Genomic DNA, 24,782 nt, shown 5'->3' on the forward strand with positions numbered 1-24,782 from the left:
TCTACTGGTCGCAACTGGAATTTGATTCAGTAATTTTATTATTTTGTAATTTTCCAATTTCTCGCTAGATGGCATCAGAAATGTCAGTGTATTTTTGTAGAACAAAAGGTTTTGCGTGTAGTTGCAGAATTTCCTTGCCACATATTCTAATTATAGTTTATACATATTTTCATTTTACTCTTGTTTTGCTTAAAATAAATGTTTGTTCGATGCAATTAACGCAGTTTTATCATGAAACTTGCAACAAGTTTCTACCAAATCTTGTATTTATATCTGTACGCCGTTATTTTTTATGATACTCATAGTCGCATTTAGACCAACTACAATAGTTTAACTTCAATTAACTTGTCTTAACATCTGTGCCAAAGAGAGGGCGTAACCCTCTAATGGCTGGGAGTGCAACATCTCTTCCTCAAAATGGATGCTCAAAAATGATGAATAAAGATACATATTTGATACCTCTACTCCCTCACCTTAAAAAAATTATGAATATCCCTTAGCCCATCTCCCATTCCTTTCCACCTGTCCCTTTACTTTACTTCCCTTTCCCCATGGAGGGCGTAACCCTCGAGCGGGTGGCTAGCCCCGGCTAGCTAAAAAAATACTTTTTATGCCAAAGAGAGGGCGTAACCCTGTGAGAGGCTGGAGAAGTATATAATTTTTCAAGAAACACATGATTTGTATAATTAGTAAATTTTCTTTTCTCCTTTCTGTAAAAAAATATTTTTTATGAGATGAAAATTTCACTTGGTGGAGGATCAGTCTCTGGTCGACAACACCGTGTTTCTCGTCTGAGACCACAGGGGAGCCACAAGAAAATCTATATTTTTGAAGGAGCTTACATTGAGAAGGATCTAAGATCGACATCACCGTGCTTTTCTTTTATTGAGAGCACAGGGGAGTCACAGCTAGCTTTATACATTCGACTTGAAAACACCCGCCTCATCAATAAACGGTTCTCACTTTTAGTGGGAGCAGAACAATTTAATAATCGTCTACAGTTTCGATTTGAGGACACCCGCCTCATTAATAAACGGGTTCTCACTTTTAGTGGGAGCATAACAATTTAATAATCATCTATACTTTCGATTTGAGGAAACGCGCCTCATTAAAAAACGGCTTCTCACTGTGAGTGGGAATACAGCACGCTATTATCAAATACCTAAGAGGGTGAACCACCTCAGAAAAAACGGACTTCTCATCCCTAGTGGGTGTGAATGTAAAGTATATCTTAATCTATTACATTCGTATTTAGTTTTAAAATTTCCATACCGAGTACAACGATTTTGTGAAATTGTATGTATTTCAGTATAGCAAACTAACAGTCAGTATGGCTTCATCTTCGAGAGGACCACTGACTCGATCAGAGTCTCACCATTCTTTATTTGGTCAGCTTGAAGTATTTTCTGGAAGACAACTCCCGACGAAGGAAGAAGTAGTTAAATGTTACCTGTTCTACAGAAAAATGCTATCTGAAGAGGGGAAAGAAACACCTTCTACGAGAAATATTTTAAAATATGTGGCGAATGATCTTGTCAGTATCTGGAACAAAGCTTCCATTCCAGTCATTGGATATTCCAGCGTTTCGGGCAAACTTTCAAAGCTCATACGACTTGCCCAACAGCTCCAAAAATGTCCACCAGCAAAGCGCACATCACTTACATTCAAAGCGGACATCAGTAATTTCAAACAAGTATTTGATATCTGAACTTGCAAGTGTGTTAGAAACAAAATAATGGACAGACATTTGTGTAAATGCGCCATAAAAGTACCACATATTGAGTGGAATTTCTGGGTAGATCAGACTTCGGGTCGGAAAATGGTAATCGGTTCGATTGACATGATTATTTCGAGTTCACTTCAGAAAAAAAAGCAGAGAGGAAAGACCAGGAAGAGCGGTTTAGGAAAAAGCATTTTAAAAGCCTAACTACGACTAAAACTGCTTCCTGTCAGTTGAACTTTATGGAAGAAAGTGAAGCAAGTGGTGTAGCCTTGGAAGATGAATCACCTTATGAAGCAAACACATCCGACTCTGAAGACACAGATTCCGAAAAACGGCCAGCACAAAATAGGCATCAGTACCCAAACCTAAGCCAAATGATGGAAAGAACTGGCGTTAGTAACCGAGATGCTTGCAAATTAATTAATGCATGCCTGAAAGACCTGAAACTGGATAAACCGGTAAATATACTAGGACCAACAAAGTTGCGGAGACAGTGAATTTATTGGAGAGACAAGGGAGCAGAATCTGGTTCGTTTGACTTGCGCAGGATAATTGTGTTGGTTTTGATGGGCGCATAGATGAAACCAGACCATTTGGACCAGATGGAGGACAACTAACAAAGAAGGAGGATCACTACGTTATTATTGCATATCCTAGTGAGCAATACGTGGATCATATTGCTCCACAAAGTGGCAAAGCAGAAGATATTTCAAATGAAATATTCTGTTATACGTGACACGGATTCGACAGCTACTTTGCGTGCTGTGGTATGTGATAGAACAAATACAAACACCGGCGAACATTCTGGAATTATACGTCGCCTGGAAACAGCTTTAAATCGACCTTTACAGTGGCTCATTTGTATATTGCATCTAAATGAGCTTCCCCTAAGGTAAATTTTTAAAAATATTGATGACAAAACAACTGGTCCAAAGGGATTTTCGGGTCATATCGGAAAGATGCTAAGTTTTGATCCACGGGATGTTCCAATAGTTGATTTCCAGCCCGTCATTGGAAATGTCAAGGAATTTTGTGTGAATATCACAAAATATTTTAGCGCTGATCAAAAGTATTTGCTGAAGGCTTGCATCGCAGTACAAAAGGGAAAGGACAACGCTGATGCTGCTGTTATAAAATTTTTACAAACAGCTTCTCCAGTTGCCCTTAATCACGCCAGGTGGTTGACGCTCGCCAATCGAACCCTTCGTTTGTTCATGAGCACAAGAAATCCATCCAAAAACCTATTGCAGCTTGTAACCTATATCGTTAGAGTGTATGCTCCAATTTGGTTCGAGATAAAAAACCATTCCAATTGCACTGATGGATAACGTAACTTCTATTTTATTCTGGAGAAAGTTAGAAATTTACCCGATAGTGAGATGAAGGAAGCTGCAATAAGATCTCGAAAGTTAAATTGTTACTTTGCCCACAGTGAAAATATTCTTGCAGCTCTTGCAGATCCAGACATTGAAGTAAGAAAAGATGCAGTAAACAAGATTGTTGTTGCAAGAACGGCCAATCAAGCTGGAGTGAGAAAATTTTGTAAATCAAATATGATTCATCTCGAAGCAGAAAACTACTACAAGATGATTGATTGGGATGCTTCCGTCACAACGCCACCTCCACGTGTAAACTCAATGTTAGATGAAGAATTGCTGGCAAAGATTGAAATAGGACCACTGGAATTTACAGGAATTCAATGTCATTCACTAGCAGTTGAACGAGTCCTAAAATAAGTTTCCGGGGTTTCCACAAAAGTTTTTGGTCATAAAGCCAGACATGGAATGATTGCTTCATCCGAAGAATCAAGGAAATTTGGAAATTTGGATACTAAGCATGCGTTTCGGAAAGCAGATAATTAAGTAATACTTCTTTAAAAAAAATAACGCATGTTTTAGAAAAATAAATCTACTGAACAGAAAAAACTGCTTTTTATCATATGCCATTAATAGCTTCATTGTTAACTCAAAGTTGGAACCCTTAAATCAAAAGATAAAAATTTGAAATTTTACATACGAAATTATCTTTACCTGTATCAACTTTTAGAACTAGAGACAAAAGCTTCTGTCTACATTTCTTGAAGTTAGCCCCGCCCATATATATTGGAAGTGTGAATGCACTTTTGCTCGTATATATATATATATATATATATACGAGCAAAAGTGCATTCACACTTCCAATTTTCATATCCTGCAACGTTAGACAACCAACAACACAGCTAAAGTTGGTTGGTTGAGAACTACATAAGGCGTTCTACAAGTAGACTAAGTAGACTAGTTTGTTCCAAACATATTAGTGTAGCAAACTTAAAAAATATAAAAATATCCATGTCTCTGCGATGAATAAAACTCGAGTAGAAGACACTTTAGTATCTACAGAACGATTGATATGAGAAACTCACAAAGAAATCTTATTTAACCTTAGACACCAAGGAAAAATCAATGTCAGTCAAACAATCATTTTATGTCACAGCTTACAGTATTTTGTAAAACCTCTGAATGTTTTACATTATTCGTTTCAACCTTACCTTAACTTTTATTAGTTATCAGTTTTAATATCTCTACTAAAATTTATGAAAAAAAAACATCAGGTCGAGGTGATTTGAGTTCGGTCTTAGTTTTACCAGAACATTTTTATCATTTTTAGTATTATTTTTTAAATGTATTATTATTATTATTATTATTATTATTATTATTATTATTATTATTATTATTATTATTATTATTAATTTACGCATTAAAGCTAACAAGATTATCTTCTGGAGTTATATTACTGGTTTTCAGTGTGTTCGGAAAATGAAACAAAAGAAAAAGGAAAAAGAAAGACAATATAAGAAAGTAAACACAAGATGTGCAGTGTGTCAGTCCGATTTGCTAAAACCATTGCATCAGTAGAAAACATCATATCTTTCAAATATAACAAATAGTCATATTTTGAGTGCATGTAACTTGAGTTTCTGTAATTTAATCCCAATTAATAATACAAGTGTGATTTTAATAAAAGCATACACGATATCAAAAGAAAACGAGTGATCTCTTGTAACACGCCGTAATATATCATTCATTATCCCTTGCTATATTTTATGTAATCGAGAACTGTGATTTCATAAAGAAGAATAGAGAAAAATAAATTAAAACACCCAAATATGAATATCGATGAATGTTTCGGATAATACTTCATTTGGAGATATTTTCACTCTCTCTCAGTTAATATGTGCATGATTCTTGCGTCTCATCTATAGATGGACAACTTTGAGCAAAGGGAATTAATTTTACACCTTGCAAGACCAAATTAAATGTAAAAGTATTAAATTGACTAACAGTGGACTCCAAAACCAGACCTCCAGATTTCTAACCTAGTGCCTATAACACCTCGTCTATTCTTTCAATACCCCCAAGGTCTCGAAATTTGAGTTGTGTCATGAAATGATAGTAGGAGGGAGAAAGAATAGGAACAAATGTTTGTTTTTCTATTTCTTTCCTACCATAGAATCCTACGTGTCTTGGTAGGTATTCAACTAAACACGCTGAAATCTAAAAGAAGCGCCTTGCGTGGTAAAATAATACATTACTATCTGCCAAAACATTTTTTCGCGGTGTACATTGTTTAACCCTTTCTGGAATCGATGTTCTGAACAATCACTCCATTCAATATGCATCCACTTCGTAACTTAATTATATTTATCAAAGCTATTCAAGTAGCAAATATGAATGAAATATTTATTTACATTTATTTTACTTTTGCAGTTCACACAACCACCTGTAAAAAGATAAAAATCAGAACTAATTTTCATAGCTTAGCACTAACGTTAATACAACAAAAGTATTTAAACTAGTCCTATATATTAAGTTTATTACAGCAACTTCTGTTGTGGAAGGTTGGGTGGAAGGTTAGGTGACATCTAAAATAGGCGCTAGGTGTCGGGTTCGAATCTCCGCCACACCTATTTTATGATTCTTTTTTCTAATGCTGCTTAAAAGGAAGGGACCACAAATAGGCTAAAGGCAACACTTCAATCATTTCCAGTTGGAGCTGACCACATAATCCTGTGCTTCAATACTACATTGAACAGACGTTTGCTCATAATTTTTCTTTTCTAGCGGGAGCTATATACCTGTAGTCTTGTGAGTGGATCGCTCGCTGTGTATTGTACGGTCAAATCTTACAACGATAACATATTTTGTACTTTCTGTTCCTTCCGTCTGTAAGGAGGAAGAAGTATATATAAAGAAATAATTTAAATATTTTGTATTATATCGAGATATTTCTTGTTTTCGTTGATATGACAACTTGTTTATCGGGTTGTTAAGGTAACTAATATAGATAGAACGAATAACCATTTTGTAAGGATTGAATGCATAATATTTTAATGTAAGAAATACAATATATGTTATAAAATATATGCATATTCCAAAGTGCATAACTATGGTGTGATTCATTGTAATCCCGTATACTTTATAAATATTCAAAGTATATTCGAATCAGGGAATGTAACGGAATAAATTAATGTTACATATTTACATGGTGCCGAAACCCGGGAACCTTGAGATTAGTCGGAAGTTTTAGTAATCTATCTCAACATCACCGATTACACTTTACTACATAATAAAAGAAAAATATATTAAAGAACTAAAATGAATAGCAGCACAGGAGTTGAAGATGTCAATATTCCAACAACTGAGACTTCAACGGATGTGATTGATATTTAACGACAGCTAGGACAGCAGATGAACTTCATGACAGCAGATGGATTCCAAAATTTATACCAGATTGGAACAAGTGACACAAGTAGCACAGCAGATGAATTCCAGATTGGAACAAGCAACACAAGTTTTGGATTCCAGATTGGAGCAAGTGACAACAAATAGGACAGCAGATGGATTCCAAATGGGATACTAAATTGGAGCAAATAATTTGGATTCCAGATTGGAGCAAATAACACAACAAATAGGGCGGCAGATCGATTCCAAATTGGAACAAGTAACGCAGCAGATAAATACCAAACTGGAAATAACCGACAATAGGATAGAGCAAATTATGCATAGCTTTGCAATGGTGAGAAGTACCGTTGATGTAGTAGAAACGCAAGTCAATGAACATACAAACCAAATTCGGAGACTGCAAGAAGAGATACAGACCATCAAAGAGAAAGTCAGTAGGTTAAAGTGTAATTCTGATCCTGCCCTCAACGTAGTGTATGAGGAACATAGGAGAAGTGAATCAAGACCATGTGAAGAAGACACCAACTCATCAGAAGTCTATTCTGAAAGGGAGGACACCATATCTAATATCGAGGACGAAGAAAGGAGACCACGTCGAAGGAACCATACCCACGTAAAACCTAGACATAAGGTATTTTAGTACTAATGATAATCGCGTGAAATTTAGTGAAATAATATCCTTAACTGAAATCAGCGGTAGAACTGAGGACATCCCGACGACTATCTTTTTAGAAAAAATTGAAAAATGTTATCTAATAGGTATAGATAAGGCTAATTTTCTCAAAATATTGCTACATATTTTGTTACCACCTTGTTCGGTATAGTATAAAGCGATCAGAAGTAGTCTGCGCAATTATTTAGATTTTAAAAATGCGCTGTTACCAAATTTTGAAAACGATTTTATGTTAGCAGACCGCAATATTTAGATTAGAAACCGACGATTTGATCCTAAAGTGGTCAAAAGTCTTACAGATTTTGTAATTTCAGAATATAATGACTTGAAACAGATCAATCCATATCAACAGGAATCACGTATTATTGCAACAATAAGAATATTACCATTTAGGTTACAGCAAGTATTGATCTCTTCGCAGTGTATTAATTTTAATAACTTAATAATGATAGGTCAAAATTATGAGAGTCAGTCTAGATTGCAAGGTAATACTAACAGAAATCAAGATAATCATATTCCCGTGCGAAACATCAATATTAGAGAAGATTGTAATCATAAAACGAGAAGTAATGTTGGATTTTCTCGTAATGGCAATACTAGCGAACCTAATTTTAGGAGAAACAAATAATAATCGAACGTTTTTAGGAATAATGTAAACGATCGATTTAATTTTTCACGTACTACCAGATTTCGTAGTAATTACATAGGTGGCAGGAATTTTCAGAATAGGAATCAAAGAACTGATGAAGTAAATAATATACAGGATTGTATCCAAGATTGCCATTCAATGCAACCTAATTAAATCATTTGGTAATGTCACTTAACCTAAATGTGGTTGACATAGATTGGGTTACAACCGCGTCAGCAATTTATTCGCAAGAATACATAAGTGATTTAAACTTATATAATGCTTCAAATCCTTTAACTGATAATTACTACATTTTTCGTTTGAAGAACAATTATATTAATGTGTTTTCATGTTAATTCTTAATGTATTAATTTCTTTGTTGTGTGATTATTTTCTGTGATATCGATTAATATGTGTTTTGTTTCACTTTGGATATTGTTGTGATTTCATTGTATTTTTTCTTCGTTCATATTCTGTGCAATTACATCTATGTATCAATACAAATATTATCTATCAGTTTTGCTAATTATGCCCGAATAAATGAAACATGTTATGTTGTATGTTAACTTGCATCAACTTCATTATTAACAAGTATAAATGGTATTGAATTAAGGAATTTATTTAGGACCTAAAAATAATCAATCAACTTATATTTGGAATGTCTTTCTCATCGATAATCTTATAGAATTAAAGTGAAATTGATTATTGGATAAATATGAGAATGATATTGAGACAATATGAAAATAATGTATTATTTCAGGAATTGTAATTTTAATATATCTAAAGGCTACTCAAAAAGTAAGGTAACTATGTATATGAACTGTATGACGGTCCACGATTCTTTCTTCAATTGTAACCAGTTTAAGAATTATCATAGTTCGGGAGCCATACATACAACGATAATATATTTTGTATGTACTTCCAAGTATTGTTTCGATTTACGGGCAGAAATGCTATTTAAAAGAGCATATGCGGTTAAGAAACAAGAAATAAATATAAAGAAGGAATTTAAATATTTTGTATTATATCGAGATATTTATTTTTTTCTTTGATATGACTACTTATTTATCGGGTTGTTAAGGTAACTAATATAGATAGGACGAGTAATCATTTTGTAAGGATTGGATGCATAATATTTTAATGTGACAAATACGATATATATTGAAAAATATATACATATTCCAAAGTGCATAATTATGGTGTGATTCATTGTAATCTCGTGTACTTTATAAATATTCAAAGTATATTCGGATCAGGGAATGTAACGGAAGAAATTAACGGTACAATCTCACCCTAAACATGGGTGCTTTTAACTGTTTACGTCTACTTGTATTTGTTTGCTGTCGTAAAGACTAAATTTTGACTGAATTTGAATGTAAGCGGAATCGGGAATATCACTGTTCATCTCAGCGACCCCGAGAAATATGGATTCAACACTAAAACATCCATGTCTAGGGTGAGATTTGAACGGGTGAGCATTAGAAAAATAGGAATCACAAGATATGTATGGCGAAGACTCGAACCCGAGACACCTAGTGACTATTTTAATGGTTAAGTACGATATCCACTCACTCAACACTCCGCAACAGTGGTTGATGTAACAAACTTAATATATAGGACCAGCTGCAATACTTTTGTTATATTAACGTTAAGTGCTAAGCTATGAAAATTTGTTGTTTTTTATCCTTTTACTGCTTGCTCTGTGAACTGCAGCAGTAAACTAAATGCCAATAACTATTTTATTCGTATTTGACATTTGAGTAGCTTTGTTAAACGTAATTAAGTTGCGAAGTGGATGCATATTGTATGGACTGATTGCTCATAAGATCTATTTCAGAAGGGGTTCAACAATGTAGACCCGCGAAAAAAATCTCTCAATTGAGGATACTTTAGCAGTAGTGTAAGAATAGCCGAGGTGTTATAGGTACAGGATAGTGAAGGGATAGTGAATAGGGATAGTAAATATATCAAGAAATAGTGAATGATATATTACGGCGTATTACAAGAGATCATTCGTATTCTTTTGATATCGTATATGTTTTTAATAAAAGCATGCTTGTATTATTAATTGGAGTTAAATTACATAAACTCATGTTGTGTGCACTCAAAATATGACTATTTGTTATATTTGAAACATATGACATGTTTTCTACTGATGCAGTGGTTTTAACAACTTGAACTGACACACTGCACAATTTGTTTACTTTCTTAGATTGTCTTTCATTTTTACTTTTTTCTTTTTCTTTTGTTTAAGTTTTCGAACACAATGGAAAGCAGTAATATAACATCAAAAAATGTTCTTGTTACCTTTAATGCGTAAATGAATACTACTACTACTACTACTACTACTAATAATAATAATAATAATAATAATAATAATACATTTAAAAATAAAGACGGATCGTTTTTCTGATAAAAATATTCTAGCAAAGTAAATATCAAAGTAAAATCACCTCGACCTGATAGTTTTTTCATAGAGTTTTAGTAGAGATATTAAAATTGATAACTACCAAAATTGAAGGCAACGTTCTAACGAATAATGTAAAGCATTCAGAGATTTTACAAAATACTGTAACCTGTGAAATAAATTCACTGTTTGACCAACAATTATTTTTCCTTTTTATGTTTAGAGTTAAATTAGATTTCTTTGTAACTTTCTCATGATATCAATTGCTATGTAGATACTAAATCTTGTCTTCCTCCTGACTTCTTATTCCTTGCAGAGGCATGGATATTTTTCATTTTTTCGTTTGCTGCTTTTTACACGGACATTTTTGGAGCAAAGTAGTCCACTTGTAAAACGCCTTTTGTAGCTCTCAACCAACCAACCTTAAAAGCAGTGCTGGGCAAATTAGGTAAGCAAACCTATTTGAAATAAAAATACCAAATAGTATCACAAACAGTTTTGAAATACAAAATAGAAAATAGTTTTCAGAAGTGTATTTAAAATACAAAAAACAAAATACATATTTCAAATACATTTGCAAAATACAAAATAGGTATCACTGATTTTGTATATAGTCTACAAAATATTTGTATTGACTATGGTTCATATAATAGTTTACGCGTCAAACACATCCATTTTCTTTGCACTAACCAATATCAAACACTTCCATTAGGCCTTCATTAAACACGATTCTTTCAATTAAGGAAATGCTTATTCGCTTTCACTAACAATTGTTTCTCGAACATTTTACCTTTCATACTCATTCTGTGGGTCTCATAATAAAATCCCCAATGAAAAAAGGAACTCAACAATTGCTGAACTTGGCACACATATATTGAACTTTTTAAATAATTTGAGAACAAGCAGATACTTCTCAAATTATTACATGCAGTGAAGTATCTGAATCCTCAAAGTACTGGTGACACTGTAACTGAGAAACGTTGGTGGATTCTCCTCGTGATCGCTGGTGTCCGATTCGAACAAATAATATTGTTCATCATTAAGATTATCTGCTTTCTCAGTTGATAGTACCAGTGGCGTATTTACGATTTTGTTTCGGGGTAGGGGGCTTTGCTACATTTATTCCCGGAAATATAAAAATTCTGCAACATATTTCGTTTACTTTAATATAATAAAATTTCGGGGGGAATTAAGCCCGGGAGCCCCCTTCTTAAATACGCCACTGGATGGTACAGTCTTCAGTTCAGTGTTCATGGTAAATCTCTTCCATAAATACATCTTTCACAGATTATCTGTTTTCCTTGGGAATCCATCTAAGTTTAAAAAGAAGATGAGTGATAGAAGCAAGGATAGCATCATTTACTGACGACTCCAAGATTAAATATTCATGGAATCTTTTATCCATGCCCTTTAACAATACCTTCACTAGTGGATTATAGTACTTTAATGAACGGAGTTCCAGTTTTTCCAGAACTTTCTTCATACGAATAAGTTCTGGGATAAGCTCGCCATAAAAGAAAGAGACAGATGATTGGAGTCGATCAAGTACTTGTGCTATGGGCTCCATACAGTTTAAGTATTCGTCGAGAAATTCTAACTCATTATCTTTAAAAGTGGGAATTCCAAGTGCAAGGCATGCATCATTTAACTTACTTTTTACATTTTGAAACTTTATTAAATTAAGAATACCAGCTTGTACGACAAGGTATTGTGGGAGACACATCAACAATATCTTTGAAAACTTCGCATGATATCGGCGATTTCGACTGCGAGGTCGGCAACAGCAGGCAATCGACAATGGTGCCACCACTTAATGGTAGTTTTTAGTATACTGTGTGCAGGATCGTAAACTGCGTAATATTCTATTGCCAAGATCATACCTATTTTGTATTTTGCATATTATGCAAAATAACAAAATACACTACAAAACCTATTTAAATATAAAATACAAAAAAGTTCTTAAAAAGGTTTTTAAAATATAAAATACAAAATGGTATTTTGTATTTTAAATAGGTATTTGAAATACATTCATTTGAAATAGGTCCCAGCACTGCTCAGAAGTATTGTTTGTTGCTTAACGCTGTAGGATATGAAAATTGCAAGTGTGAATGTACTTTTGCTCGTGTACATACAATGTCGATTTACATATAACACAGGTGTAATTATTTAATTTTTATTTTAATATTCTAATCAATATTTGCTTTCTTTTTAAGGACGATAGGGTATGGAAACGCTTTGATGTGTTCGACAAACTCTTTAACCCTTTTGAAAGCGAGAAATTAGGACGGGTCTTCTTAAGCCGAAAAAATGAAGTAAACGGAAGATTTTTCGCTGAGTTACTAAAAGTAAGTCGTTACTATAATTGCTGAAATTGAAGTGGTGTTAATTTAGACTAAACTTAAACCTAACTTTACGTATGGTTGGTAAAACTCGAATTCACCCAACATTCCACTAATCCTTCTATCATCATACACTTCCTTTAATCATTGTCTTCCACATCCTTATAGGTCTAATCTTGGGACGTTAAACTAAAAAATTTTATTTTACTACTTTTCAATCCACTTGAAACTCCATTTCTAATTTTGCCTATTATTAACTCCGTAAGTTTAGTGGTGGCTAAATTAAAGAACATATAAGCAGCTACCCAAAAATATTTCACACACTTTACTTACACATATCATGTAATTCATCTTACTGTTAGTCAAAACCCTTATATATTAATGTAAACTATGTTCACAGGCGCTTTGTTTAGGTTGGTATTACTGGATGTCCGCTGTATTTGCGTCACTTTCAAAGGTAAAAGGATGAAAACTATAATACTAAGTTAGATAAGGTAGTCGCTCTCTGCTACCAGGCATATTTATTATCGGAGAGCAACGATTGGATTCTGTAATGAAAGATGACAGAAGTCCGCAATACGACGAAATCTTCAACCGCACATGGCACGAAAATTATGAGGGAAGTTGTTCCCTGCTAAATAGCGATCGAGATGACGGAACAGGTGGTAGTCAGTGGAATAGATAACGGAGGAACACGGCAGGTAAAGAAACATTTCATACTGCAAATAATAAAGATCGTGCACCGTACTTTGTTCAATAAGATTGTAGTAGAACATAAGGCAACCATGCTCGTAGACCATTGGTAGATACTTGTGAGTAACTTTGTAGTGCATTTCATGGAGTTGAGCTTTAAAATTTTTTATCTTGCTTGAGAAAGTCGTGATGAATTCCTCCCATCATATCAGCAAAATCACCATGGGGAAAGAGGTAGTACGAGCATATCATTCTGAACGTTGTTCACTATCCAACCATTGTCCTGAACCTAGTTTACAATTGTCACAGCAGATCAATGCTTGATCTGAAGCGACAATCAGACACAGGAAACTTTACCTGTTATCTCTTATAGCCTACTTTGAGAACTGCACAACTTCAAATGACAATTCTTGCTGGCTGTACCGATTACACAGGTACCAAATGACAATAGTATAGTATTTGCCTAGCTCGTCTCCAATAGTACGAGCAGTTACTCTAGAGTCGAATTCATGCTGCTTTTGAAAAGCTCATCTGTGCACAATGAATTCTTGCCAGTGTTTATGGAACTCATTTTGCAATGCTGTGTCGAAGCAACGAAATTTCACAAGCTAACTGAGAATAAGTGCATCATTTTTGACTCACTCTTCTTTGGGCCTTGCTGTAAAGAATATTTCAGTTTTAATTCATTAAACGTTACACAAAATCTAGATTCTCCATGACGCAATTTCACTACTGTCTGATTTTTTGGGCATATTTAGTAAAGACGTGCACAATTTGTAACAATAGACGCTTGAACTGAGTTAATCCATGTATTGTTGTATTTAGATAATTTTCCCATCACACATCAAATCGAATGTTTTACTTGCACCAACCCAATATATTGCGGAATTCCACGTGCACAATAACTCATTCCCTCTATATTTTTGTACTTATTTGCTTACGGGAAAACGTTCCATCGATTCGCCGACAAATATACTTTTGTCAAGAGTGAGGTTATAGAAAGAGGGCTACAATTTAAATTGAATTTGAATGACCGTAATATGCTTGATGCACTTCTATCGGGAAAGGAACTTGTATCGTATAACATGGCACACTTTTATGTCCTAGACTAGGAGGGAGGATCTAATTCAAAGGGGGACCTTCATGTTTGAAATCATTTTGGTTCTTTTGGTTTGTGTACCAGGTAAACGCAGTTGCTTTTCTCATAATAAGTGAAAAAGCAAAGAATAAGCGAGCTGTGGGCACAAAATAAGGAAAGAAAACAAATAAGCAACAATGTGTAGTGCCTCGCAATGACAGCAAAGCACTGCAGTTTATTTTGCTTAATTTACGTTTTGTTTGTTGCTTCGTTTCTTTCGTTACACTTAGTTTACATCGTATGTTGTCATTATTGACCTGTTTAATTATTTTACTCTTTTTGAGAAGTTATGCCATACCCACCTTCTCTTAATCTGTAGTCAAATTGTCACACTTGAAATTTCGATTTGGCGAAAAATATTAAAATTATGGCACTTACTGAGAAAAGAAAAGAAAATATAGAAACGCAAGGAAGTTTGTCTTTAAGAAAGGATTACTCCATATATTTAACAACAATATTAGAAGATAGTATATATTTGAGAAAACTAATATAAATTAATAATACTTGTTTTAGGCAACTACAAACACAAGTAAACCCATTTACATTACAATTTAAGTATATTTGGATTTGGTCGAGTGAAGATATAGTTTACACAATGTACTGCCATTAAGAAGGATATTAATTTGGGGATTTCTTAAACCCAAAACTCCACCCAGCCACTATAAACAAAAGAATAGAAGAAAGACTATCCCGAATGTAAATTTGGAAATAAATGTGTTAGCTGCTGCTGCCAACGACCCCATCAGCTCAAGGGACATTGAAGAGGGTTCAGGAATTCTCAAAACAAGTGTTCTCCGAATCCTCAAAAGATTAAACTTCTGTACGTACCATGTGTATTTGCACCAGGACCTTCATCTCGAGGCTTTTCAGAACCGTGTACTTTTGCAATTGGACACTCCAACAAATGCAAACGAAGGAAAACACTTTATCCGTGTTATTCTCAGACGAATCTACATTCACGAATCATGAACAAATCAACAAACACAATATGCACTATAGATGAGCAAGAATACACAGAATTTATGGAAAATATTCTTCTAGTGTTGTTGGAGTGTTTAACTATGCAAGAACGTTTACATCCGTGGTATAAGCGTGATGAGTGTCTCGCACATATCTATAAAATTAACCAAGAAAGTTCTGTCACTTTTTCACCCATCACCTCCGAACATCGGTATGTCACCTAAGACACCTGGAAGATCGAAAATAGTTCCCATCAGGATCTACGACATTCTGCCAACGTTCTGGAAGGCCATGGATTCATCGCGGTAGAATTTGGTGGGCCGTGAATCGAACAAGGTATCAACTGCATTTTGCATCTCTTCTAGAGATTTGAACTGGTGTCCTCTAAGATGATTGTCCAAGGAATGGGACATGTGATAATCGGATGGTGCAATATCCGGGGAGTATGGCAGGTGCAATAGTGTTTCCCATTCAAGGCGTAGAATGGTGTTCCGGGTCATGGTGTACGGGCCACGGTGGGCTTAGCGTTGCCCTGTAACAAGATGACTCCTTTGCGATTCACAAGTCCTCGCTCCAGAGTTTTGAGTTTTTCTGAAACAAGGCTCAACTGCTGACAGTACACAGTTGCATTAATGCTCTGACCAGCTGGTAGCAATTCCCGATGTACAATACCGCGCGAGCAGTCCACCAAACACAAAGGAGGACCTTCTTCTGGTGCAGTACTGGTTTTGACTGTTCTGGACCCGGTTCATGGGATGCTAACCAATGATGATGGGGAAGCGGAGCTTTGTTCAGGACCTACTTCTCATCACATATCAACACCCTGTCCAGAAATTGCTCCTTCCTCAGACGAGACAGCAAAGAAACACACGTGTCTGCTCGCGTTTCCTTCTGGCCCGGAGTCAAATCACGTGGGACCCGTGGACCCAACTTGTAGCGCATCCCAAGTTGATGGAGTGCTGCCGAATGGTTTCTCCAAGCGCACTGAATTTTATTCCCACTTCCTTACATGTCTGGATACTGTTGGCCTCAATTGCTGCTTAAAGGTCTTCATTTTGTACATATGTTGGTCTTCCGGCATGTGGTGCGTCTTTGAGTGTTTCATCAACGTCTTTAAACTTGCTAAACCACCGTTGTACTGTCAGCATAGTCACGACTCCCTCACCAAAGGCCTTTCATATTTTCCACCTGCTGTAGCGGCGTTTGAGTGCAGTTTGAACTCGTACACCATGCACGTCTTTATGAGGCTCTGTGGAGGTCCCATGTTCACTGTGTCCGAATGCAAGTTCATGGTGTAACAGAACTGCCACAACCAGGTATTTTGTTGAATATACGCACACCAACAACTGACCTTTGCCTTATCTCCATTCGTTCAGCTAATTGAACACACCGAGAGAACTCACCGACAACAAAGAAAGCGACAGAACGTTCTTTATACGTTCAGGCTCTAAAAATGTTGAACACAAAGTTTCCTCGTCGACGGACAGGACGATTGTCTTTTGAAACTAAGTATTAACATAAATATACAGGTGGTTCAAAAATCACGGATCATGATACATTATAATTAGGTATAATGTAACATCCTCCGGGAACTTCACACAAAAAATTCTGAACTTAAAAGTTCTTTTTAGTGGATTTTTTCAATATATATGTCAAGAATATACTAAATGAAACAAAATTAAATAAAAAAATATCTAAGCTAACCTTAATTCTACACATGACTATATGAGCACCCTATGATAAAATAGTATTTCCTTAACTTAATCTTAACTTAACATGCATTTTTAAGAATGGTATCAATCCGTTTAGCAACTCTTGCTTCTTTTCTTCCGAACACTCATGCAGTCCATTCAGATAACCTCACAGTTGGTGGAATGTACGGTACGTAATACAACGGTTGTCCCATAGCCGTGACCATGTTCATCGCTGGGCAAGAAGTCGTAGTAGGAGGTGCAACTGTTCCGGTGTTCTGAAAAGAATTTACTGGGTAAGCTTGCGCTCCAGCTTGATTCATGAGGTTAGGCGCACACGACGGGGATGCACCCCGATAATGACCTGAGTTCACCGCTTCCTGTTGAAATGGACCATTTGATTTATATGGAGCGTACCGGTTTTTTCGATCTTCCCTTTCCCATTGGTTTCCATTCCTGTAACCTTGCCAAGAGTTCGTTGATTGAAAATTCCGTCTTCGACCTCTATTTCTGGAATACAAATCATTTCGGCTCTTCTTGTTATCCATGTCTTCACCGCTTTGCTTACTGTCTTCGTCTGTTTGAGAAGAAATATCACTTGTATCCTGTTTCGAATCCTTCTCTCTTTTCTTCAGATGTTAAGCCTGGCGAATATTGAAACGTTTCAACTTTCTGTCTGTCACGGGTTCCACTGGATCTGGATGTCCCTCAATTTCAGCAATCTTTACAATGAGATGTTGGACACTTTTGGGTTCCACAGCTCTCAATAATTTTGCATCGCCTGCTGATAGACAATCTAAAACAATCTCAATTAATTCTGCTGGACAATCTCAATCTCAACAAACAATCTCAATTTTCTGGAACAATATAAATAATATAAAAAATAAAGTTCTTATGATCGTAAATTGTTACAAAAACACATTTCCTAAACTCAGGTGAATTCATCACCTTTTTCTATTTATAACTAAAACCCAAATTGACATCACTGACAGACATAGTGAAATGTGTCATGTTCTAAAGGAGTCGATTACAACAGAAAAAAATACATTATGCTTATAGGAAAATTTACATGTACAGTTAGTCCCAAAAGTCTCCAGCAATTAATATGTTCAATAGAAGATAGTGTAGAAACCATGGCAAATAAAGAACAACTAATGAACATATTTCGTTCCCTAGGACATCAGGTATCGTTATGCCAAACATAAAGAATATAGTGCCGTTAAGTAATAAGTAACTTACTAAATACACTTAAGTGAAAAAATCGGACAAAAAAGTTTCCGTACACCTATAAAAAATTAAACACAACAGGCTAGTTCGTGCACTCTAATTCACCATACTCTCGATGGGTCCTCTGATCATCCGTAGTATTTCCCTCATTCGGTTCGGCATCGCAGCAACATATTTTGCTATTGTCGTAGTCTGTCTTGCTCCATTCCTCTACTAGAGCGGCTTTCAATATTGTTCCTTGTGATTATGTGTTTACGAACAGATCTACCCATATCAGCCCATAGATGTTCAATCGGATTGCAATTTGGCGATTGAGAAGGTGTATGCATTTGCTTTGGTACATTGTATAACAAACACTCCTCAACTCTTTTGGCTTTATGCTGCATGTTGGAAAACAAACGAGAGTCCAAGCTGTAATTTCTGTGCTCTGGCGTCAAGATTTACTTTTAAAATGTTTAAATAAACATGTTAGTCCATCGTACCCTCGAAGAACTGCAACTTCCCCACTTCAACTGCAGTTATGCACCTCAGACAAGCACACTGCCACCATCGTGCTTCACCTTTGGAAATAAGTTCTTAAGAGCCCATGTGAGTATTGAGTTTTGTCTACACTCGAACTTGTGTCTTTGATCCGAAAATAGTGAATTTACTTTCTTCGCTGAATAACACTGAATTGTAGAAGGCTATTAGTTTGTCTACATATTTTCTTGCAAACTCCCTATGTTTCTATATGTTTATCCGACTCACAAAAGGCTTTTAGCTGCACGACCATTATATCCAGCATTTCTCATAACTCTGCGAACACTTTCAGGTACAAGTTTCACACCATAGTCTGTTTTCAGTATGCTAGCAAGTTTCAGAGCACTCGATCGTGGTTCACTCCTGATCGTTCGTAGAATGGCACTTCGATTATAATGCTCTTTCAATTTCGTTGGCCGGCCACTACGCTTTAATCTTCATAACCTTTGTCTCCTTATACCTTTTTATTATATACTGCATCGTAGAATGTGTTTTCTTAACGTTTTACGCTATTTGTCAAAAGGTACCCTTCTTTGTGTAACTTCACTTTCAGTTCGCGAGTTGGCCTCTTTACTTCCACTTTCTTATGCCAACTGCTTACCTGGTTGCCTCTGTTCGTTCTGACTGATACACTGCTACTGCCACATAGGATTGAAGCCCCATTGCGCCTTTGGTTCAACAGTAACGCCGAAAGCACAAGGTTTGGTACTATTCCTATTGTGTATGGAAACTTTTTTGACCTTCATTTCGCTGTTTGTACATTTATTAGCTTTTTACGGCAAAATGGTCAAATAGATCGGCACAATATTTTGTACACTTTCCAATTACGTGTACTCGACCACAAATAGTGCCATTTCGCATTATTACCATCCATTCTTTTCATATCCCATAGCTTTGCTTTGTCTATTACATGTTGTACGGATACTTTTGTGACTAACCGTATATGGCGAAATTATCAACTATTATCTCTTAATCCTTCAACAATTTTTAGCAGCAGTCTTTATTGAAATTCATTAGTATAAACACATAAGAAGTTTCATTGTATTCGTGCATTTTTTCAAAAGTGTAACATATACAATGACAGAGGTAAAACAAATATAGTTGATGGAAAGGTTTCCGAATACACACACTGCCAAATGAAGAAAACAATAGAAATGAAGGTGAACACAGGCAATGAAGGTGTGAACATGTGACAGAATAGACAGAAGAGAACGATTGCCGTAGGCTAGTGACGACTGGTCACTAGACTGGGGAATTAGGATATACCATGGGGTAACAACAGTGACTGAACAAGTAGCGCAGTCTACAATATTGCCTCGTCGCTGATTAGTGGTAGTACAATTGTAATTACATGCGGCAATGACGTTCATATTTCAAGAGAGAAATGCCCCGAAACCTGATCTTGGAATATGTTACCTTTGTTCCAACAATGACGGGTACAATTTATTCCGTGTCCTTAAGGGTCACTTGACATATCGCACTTCAAAAATCTGTGAGAAGTGGTTCGGCGACACGTAGTTCCTCGTGTCTGTCTAGTAAATAGTGCTAACATTTTATTGAATCGCTTGTTGTTTGTTGATACTTAGTGTTTTCTCAACACGCAAGATAATAAAATCAACTCCATTATTAACCAAATTTAAAGGTGTTTTACAGTTTTTAAGTAATAAGCACTTCTGCAAATGCAACTTAACTGTAATGTAAGTCTGATTCCGATCATGTGTTTTCATATATTTTTTTCGTTAAAACATAGTCTAAAATATTTTATTTTTTTTAAATTTATAAACCATGTGAAAGCATTTACGAGCAATACTAACATTTATTTTATTTTAATCCCTAATTCATTCTACTTTATTTAGGAGGGCTACTTGGATAAACTAACTCCGCGGAATCAGTTAGCTGAATTAAGGTTTTCAATACATGGAAGAAGCAAGACAGAATTTAATGATCTTGCAAAGTGGATAGTTGAGCAAAAAATTCTTCACTCTCATATGAAGGTGGTAATCCAAGTACCGCGAAACTTGTAAGTGTGTCATTTATTTATTTATTTATTTATTAGCTGTAATGTTTTTTTTACAACTTTATAATGTTCCTTACTATCGATAAGTTATGAGATTTCAATACATTAGAAACTATGTGCTTTTAAAATATTCGAAATGAGCGACACCATTAATTTCCAGTAACGATTGCAAACGTTTCTAATTTTATTCTGTATGTGATTACACAAATATTTTAATTTCGATTCTTTTACATTCTTTTGTGAAATGTAACGATAGTAAATACAATGTTCTTCATCATAAACTCACTTGGGCCCGGGGTTTGGCCCAAAAAGACCCGAGAACATGATTGTATATTTAAAAATTTACAGCCCAAGTCCAGTCCAAATACTAAATGATACATGCTTTGTAGACCCGAGTCCGGCCCAAAGGTCAGGCCAGGCCCCCGGGCTTGGCCCGAGCCGGTGCAGACCTCTACCCTGTGGTATCTCATATGTTCATACATCAAAGAGAAAAGAAGGAGGTGCAAGGAGGGTGTTACTTTCACTGTAGATTGTGTTATTCTTCCCAGACATGTCCGTCTGCTCCTGATCCGTTCAATGACTCACCATTGTGACTGCCTAGCAATACCATGTGTCCTATTTCCTATTACTACTTACAACGAGACCCACATGGCCAAGAAACATCTCATATTAGTCATCGCAATGAGCAGGTGTCTTTCCAGTAGTGTCAACGTCTTTCCTCATGGTTCTTCCGTTTTCTAGTATATTTTCATTTCCTCAGCTCTTTTCATATTTCTTTAATTATTCGCCTCTTTTAGCTTAGGAGGCAACACTGTGAAATGTTAATTTTTTCAAACAAGCCTAGGAGGAAAAGTTACCAACTCTTTTCGAGATATCTACCTTCTCAACACGATTTCTCCCTCTGTTTCTTACATAACCAGTATGTGCCATCAGCTCCCATATGTTGTAAACAATCTGTTGTTTGTTACATGGGAGGAGTAAAAGGAGTACCTGGTAACTCAGTGGTGATATGCACCTTACGGCAATGGGTCACACTTCAGATCTGCGATCAAGTGAGTTTGTGGTGAAGAACATTGTATCTATTGTTCCTCTTCTTTTCTCTTCTTTGTTTTTTTTTTTTTTTTTTTTGCAAGGATAATCATATTTTCTCGCAAATCCTCATTGCATCAGCTCTTCCAAAATCGTTACGTATTATTAATGGCTGTCTCATTTAGCATACAGTTCATGATTTGGGTCATCAATCTTCAGATCTACTGATTTTACTTAATTTCCTTTTATACACTACATTTTGTCCGTACTATAGTTATGCAACCACGTACCGCAAATCAAAAACCCTTCGCCATCTTGATTCTGTGGAAAACATCGATGGTCTGTCAATGACTTTTTGTTACTTGATGGGACGTTGTTCAATCTGTCATGAATCGGACCCATCTGTTCTAACGGAATATCCGGACCCCTAATTCCTGTGGGGGACTCCATGCGCCGCCACTGAACGATTCAGAATCATGCATTTTTGGAGAGAGCAGATTTCAAGTCGGAGATTACGGAGGTGTGGCGAAACTGTGACGTATGGCTTCAGGATTTTGTTGTATTGGCAGATCCTTGATTAATATCACTGTCTTTTATTTCATAGCTGCTCTAGCAACAAACGTAATTATTTTTCTTCCCACAATTTGTTTAGCTGCTCGATCTATTACACAGCTGCACTAACTTTAATACGATGTTTTCATATTTGGTTCTAACAAGTACTGTAGCAGACTAGACAAAGTTTTCATCTACGAATTAGAAACAGTCATGACAGGAGGTTGAAGTCCTGGTCAAGGGAAAAGGACGAAATTCATATATAGCAAAATTGTTCGCAAGTGGTTTAATGAGTTCAACAAAGTGCACATGTGAGAATTTGAAAGTTGGTTTCTTCTGATTAAACTACCGGTTAATTGTTTAGCGCGAAACGGTACCCGCACTTAGTTGTGGTTAGATATGAGCCTCAGGTTGGCAAGATGTGGGTCCCACGGTGATCAATATGTATCAATGTCAATCAAGAAGGGAGCTGACGTCGCTCCATGTTGAGTACCTCACATTGGTCTTCATGTGAAAAAACGTCAATCGACCTACATCGGGCCCGTGTGGCATATTAATGCGAATCCACATCGCATTTTCAATGATTTCCCACATTGACCCACATAAATGTGCTACTGGGGATAATTTCCTGACTTTTCCGTTTGCCATATAAATGACTCCAATGGGCGAAATTGCAACTGGGATCCAGACATACTTTTCTCGGTTGCATAAAATAAGTTGATCTTACGTACATACCTGACATTGAGAAACATTTCAGTACCGTAACAATTTATAAACTAAAATAAATGAAAATGATAATTTCCAGATATTCCCCTGTTCGATCCTGAAAATGACCCCAAGGGGTGAATTGCAGGTAATATCTAGCCTTACTTTTCTTGATTGTGTAAAATACGTTAATCTTGATTGGATACACAATATTAAGAAACTATATACTGTATATAGTATATACTAACTAACTAAAAGACACGACTAACCATGTATATAGTTACTATGTACTGTACATATACTTCGTTTAGAATATTGTGTTACATATTTACTTGCCTAATGAATTTCAATGGATTTATTCTTGCGCTCTTCTAATATTTGAATGTAATTATTTTATGTAGTTTAAAGAATTCCAATTTTAAATATATTTACAATACTTCCTGACACGGCTTCTTACCCATGAGAGAAAACAAGACCGGGAACAAGGTATCCTCGTCGCCATAAGTGCCTTTACATCGCAGTGACGGGTATGTGACCGCGCAGTACTCCAAGGAAGGGATGGTTGCATAAGAATTTGTGATTAATTTTGAAGAGTTTTTATTTTGACTAGGGAATTAACATAGGTGAAGGGAGTAAAGACACAGATTTGAAGCATCAGTGCACTGTTATTGAAGCATCAGTGAACGAAAAGATTCGTATTCTCAGTTTTTCTATTTATTGTTTTATATGTTAAGTTAAACACCACAATATGTATCACTGATATCGCAGATCGTATTATTTTTTAAAATCGTGTTTGTAACCTATTGTCAAAACATTCATCTCCAGACATGATGTAGAGAGAAGAGAAAGAGATACGTCATCTGTAATATATGAATATGTGATTCACTAAGTAACTGTAGAAATTAGTTAAAGGACACATAAGAGAGCGAAAAGGAGGTCTAGAAGTCTGAACTTTTTAGAGACATCCTAGATAGGTGAAAATATAGTTAAAAATTGCAAAGGGTATCATGTAATTTACCTTTCTTTTCTTATATTCTAGTATACTTTTTCTTTCACATACAAACATCTCTATTCAGAATTATGAGATAAAGGTGAAGAGAGAAACATTTCCATTTCAAGAATTATATCAGGAAAAAAATCTTTTGACTTAGACTAGATTCGAACTCGCAACCCTTGAATCCATGGCTCAGCGCTCTACCGATTGAACTAGCAACTTCTCTTGGAAAAGCCTGATTTCTACAACTACCGGTTGCTGAATGGTGTGTATTAACCAAGTTTGAGGAGATAATTGCTTCACATAGGTATTGCATTAATAATAATAATAATAATAATAATAATAATAATAATAATAATAATAATAAAGCAGAAGAAGATCAGAATTTAAAAAGTCGCATATGTTAAAAGTTTGACGTGCAGAGTAAGTCCTAATATGAGATTTTATTAATTATGTATAATAAATGTAAGCGTGATTTATTCGTGCGTGCTACTCAAACTGCGCAACTCACTACCTAGTCCCATAAGGGTTGTACGCGTATGGTACAGTAGCCTTGCGTTCTCCAACCGTGAAGAATGTTTCGGTTTGAACCTATGCGTGTCCTAAGAGGAAGGAGGAGATTGAAAGAAAGAAAAGTGGTTTAGAAATTATGCAAATGTAGAATATCTCACGAGGTGAGGTGATATAGAGTTCAGCGCGTCTTTCAGCTACTACTCTGTACAAGACGTGCATCTACGACTTAACGTGGAACCCGAACCACACGACT

At 35.7% G+C, this 24,782-nt stretch overlaps 1 protein-coding gene across 2 annotated transcripts in view; it reads left to right on the plus strand.

Moving 5' to 3' along the window:
• The window catches only part of LOC145664147 (AMP deaminase 2-like), a 239,417-nt gene that overhangs the window by 40,430 nt on the left and 174,205 nt on the right, over positions 1 to 24,782 (plus strand). For both annotated transcript variants that reach the window (XM_081730548.1, XM_081730549.1), the window contains exons 4-5: positions 12,366 to 12,497; positions 20,576 to 20,739. In XM_081730548.1, coding sequence (XP_081586674.1) covers positions 12,366 to 12,497; positions 20,576 to 20,739 — 296 coding nt within the window. The remainder of the gene's footprint in view (positions 1 to 12,365; positions 12,498 to 20,575; positions 20,740 to 24,782) is intronic.

Source organism: Thermobia domestica, chromosome 11 (genome assembly GCF_964235325.1).
Source record: "Thermobia domestica chromosome 11, izTheDome1.hap1.1, whole genome shotgun sequence".
In the NCBI taxonomy this organism is placed as follows: domain Eukaryota; kingdom Metazoa; phylum Arthropoda; class Insecta; order Zygentoma; family Lepismatidae; genus Thermobia; species Thermobia domestica.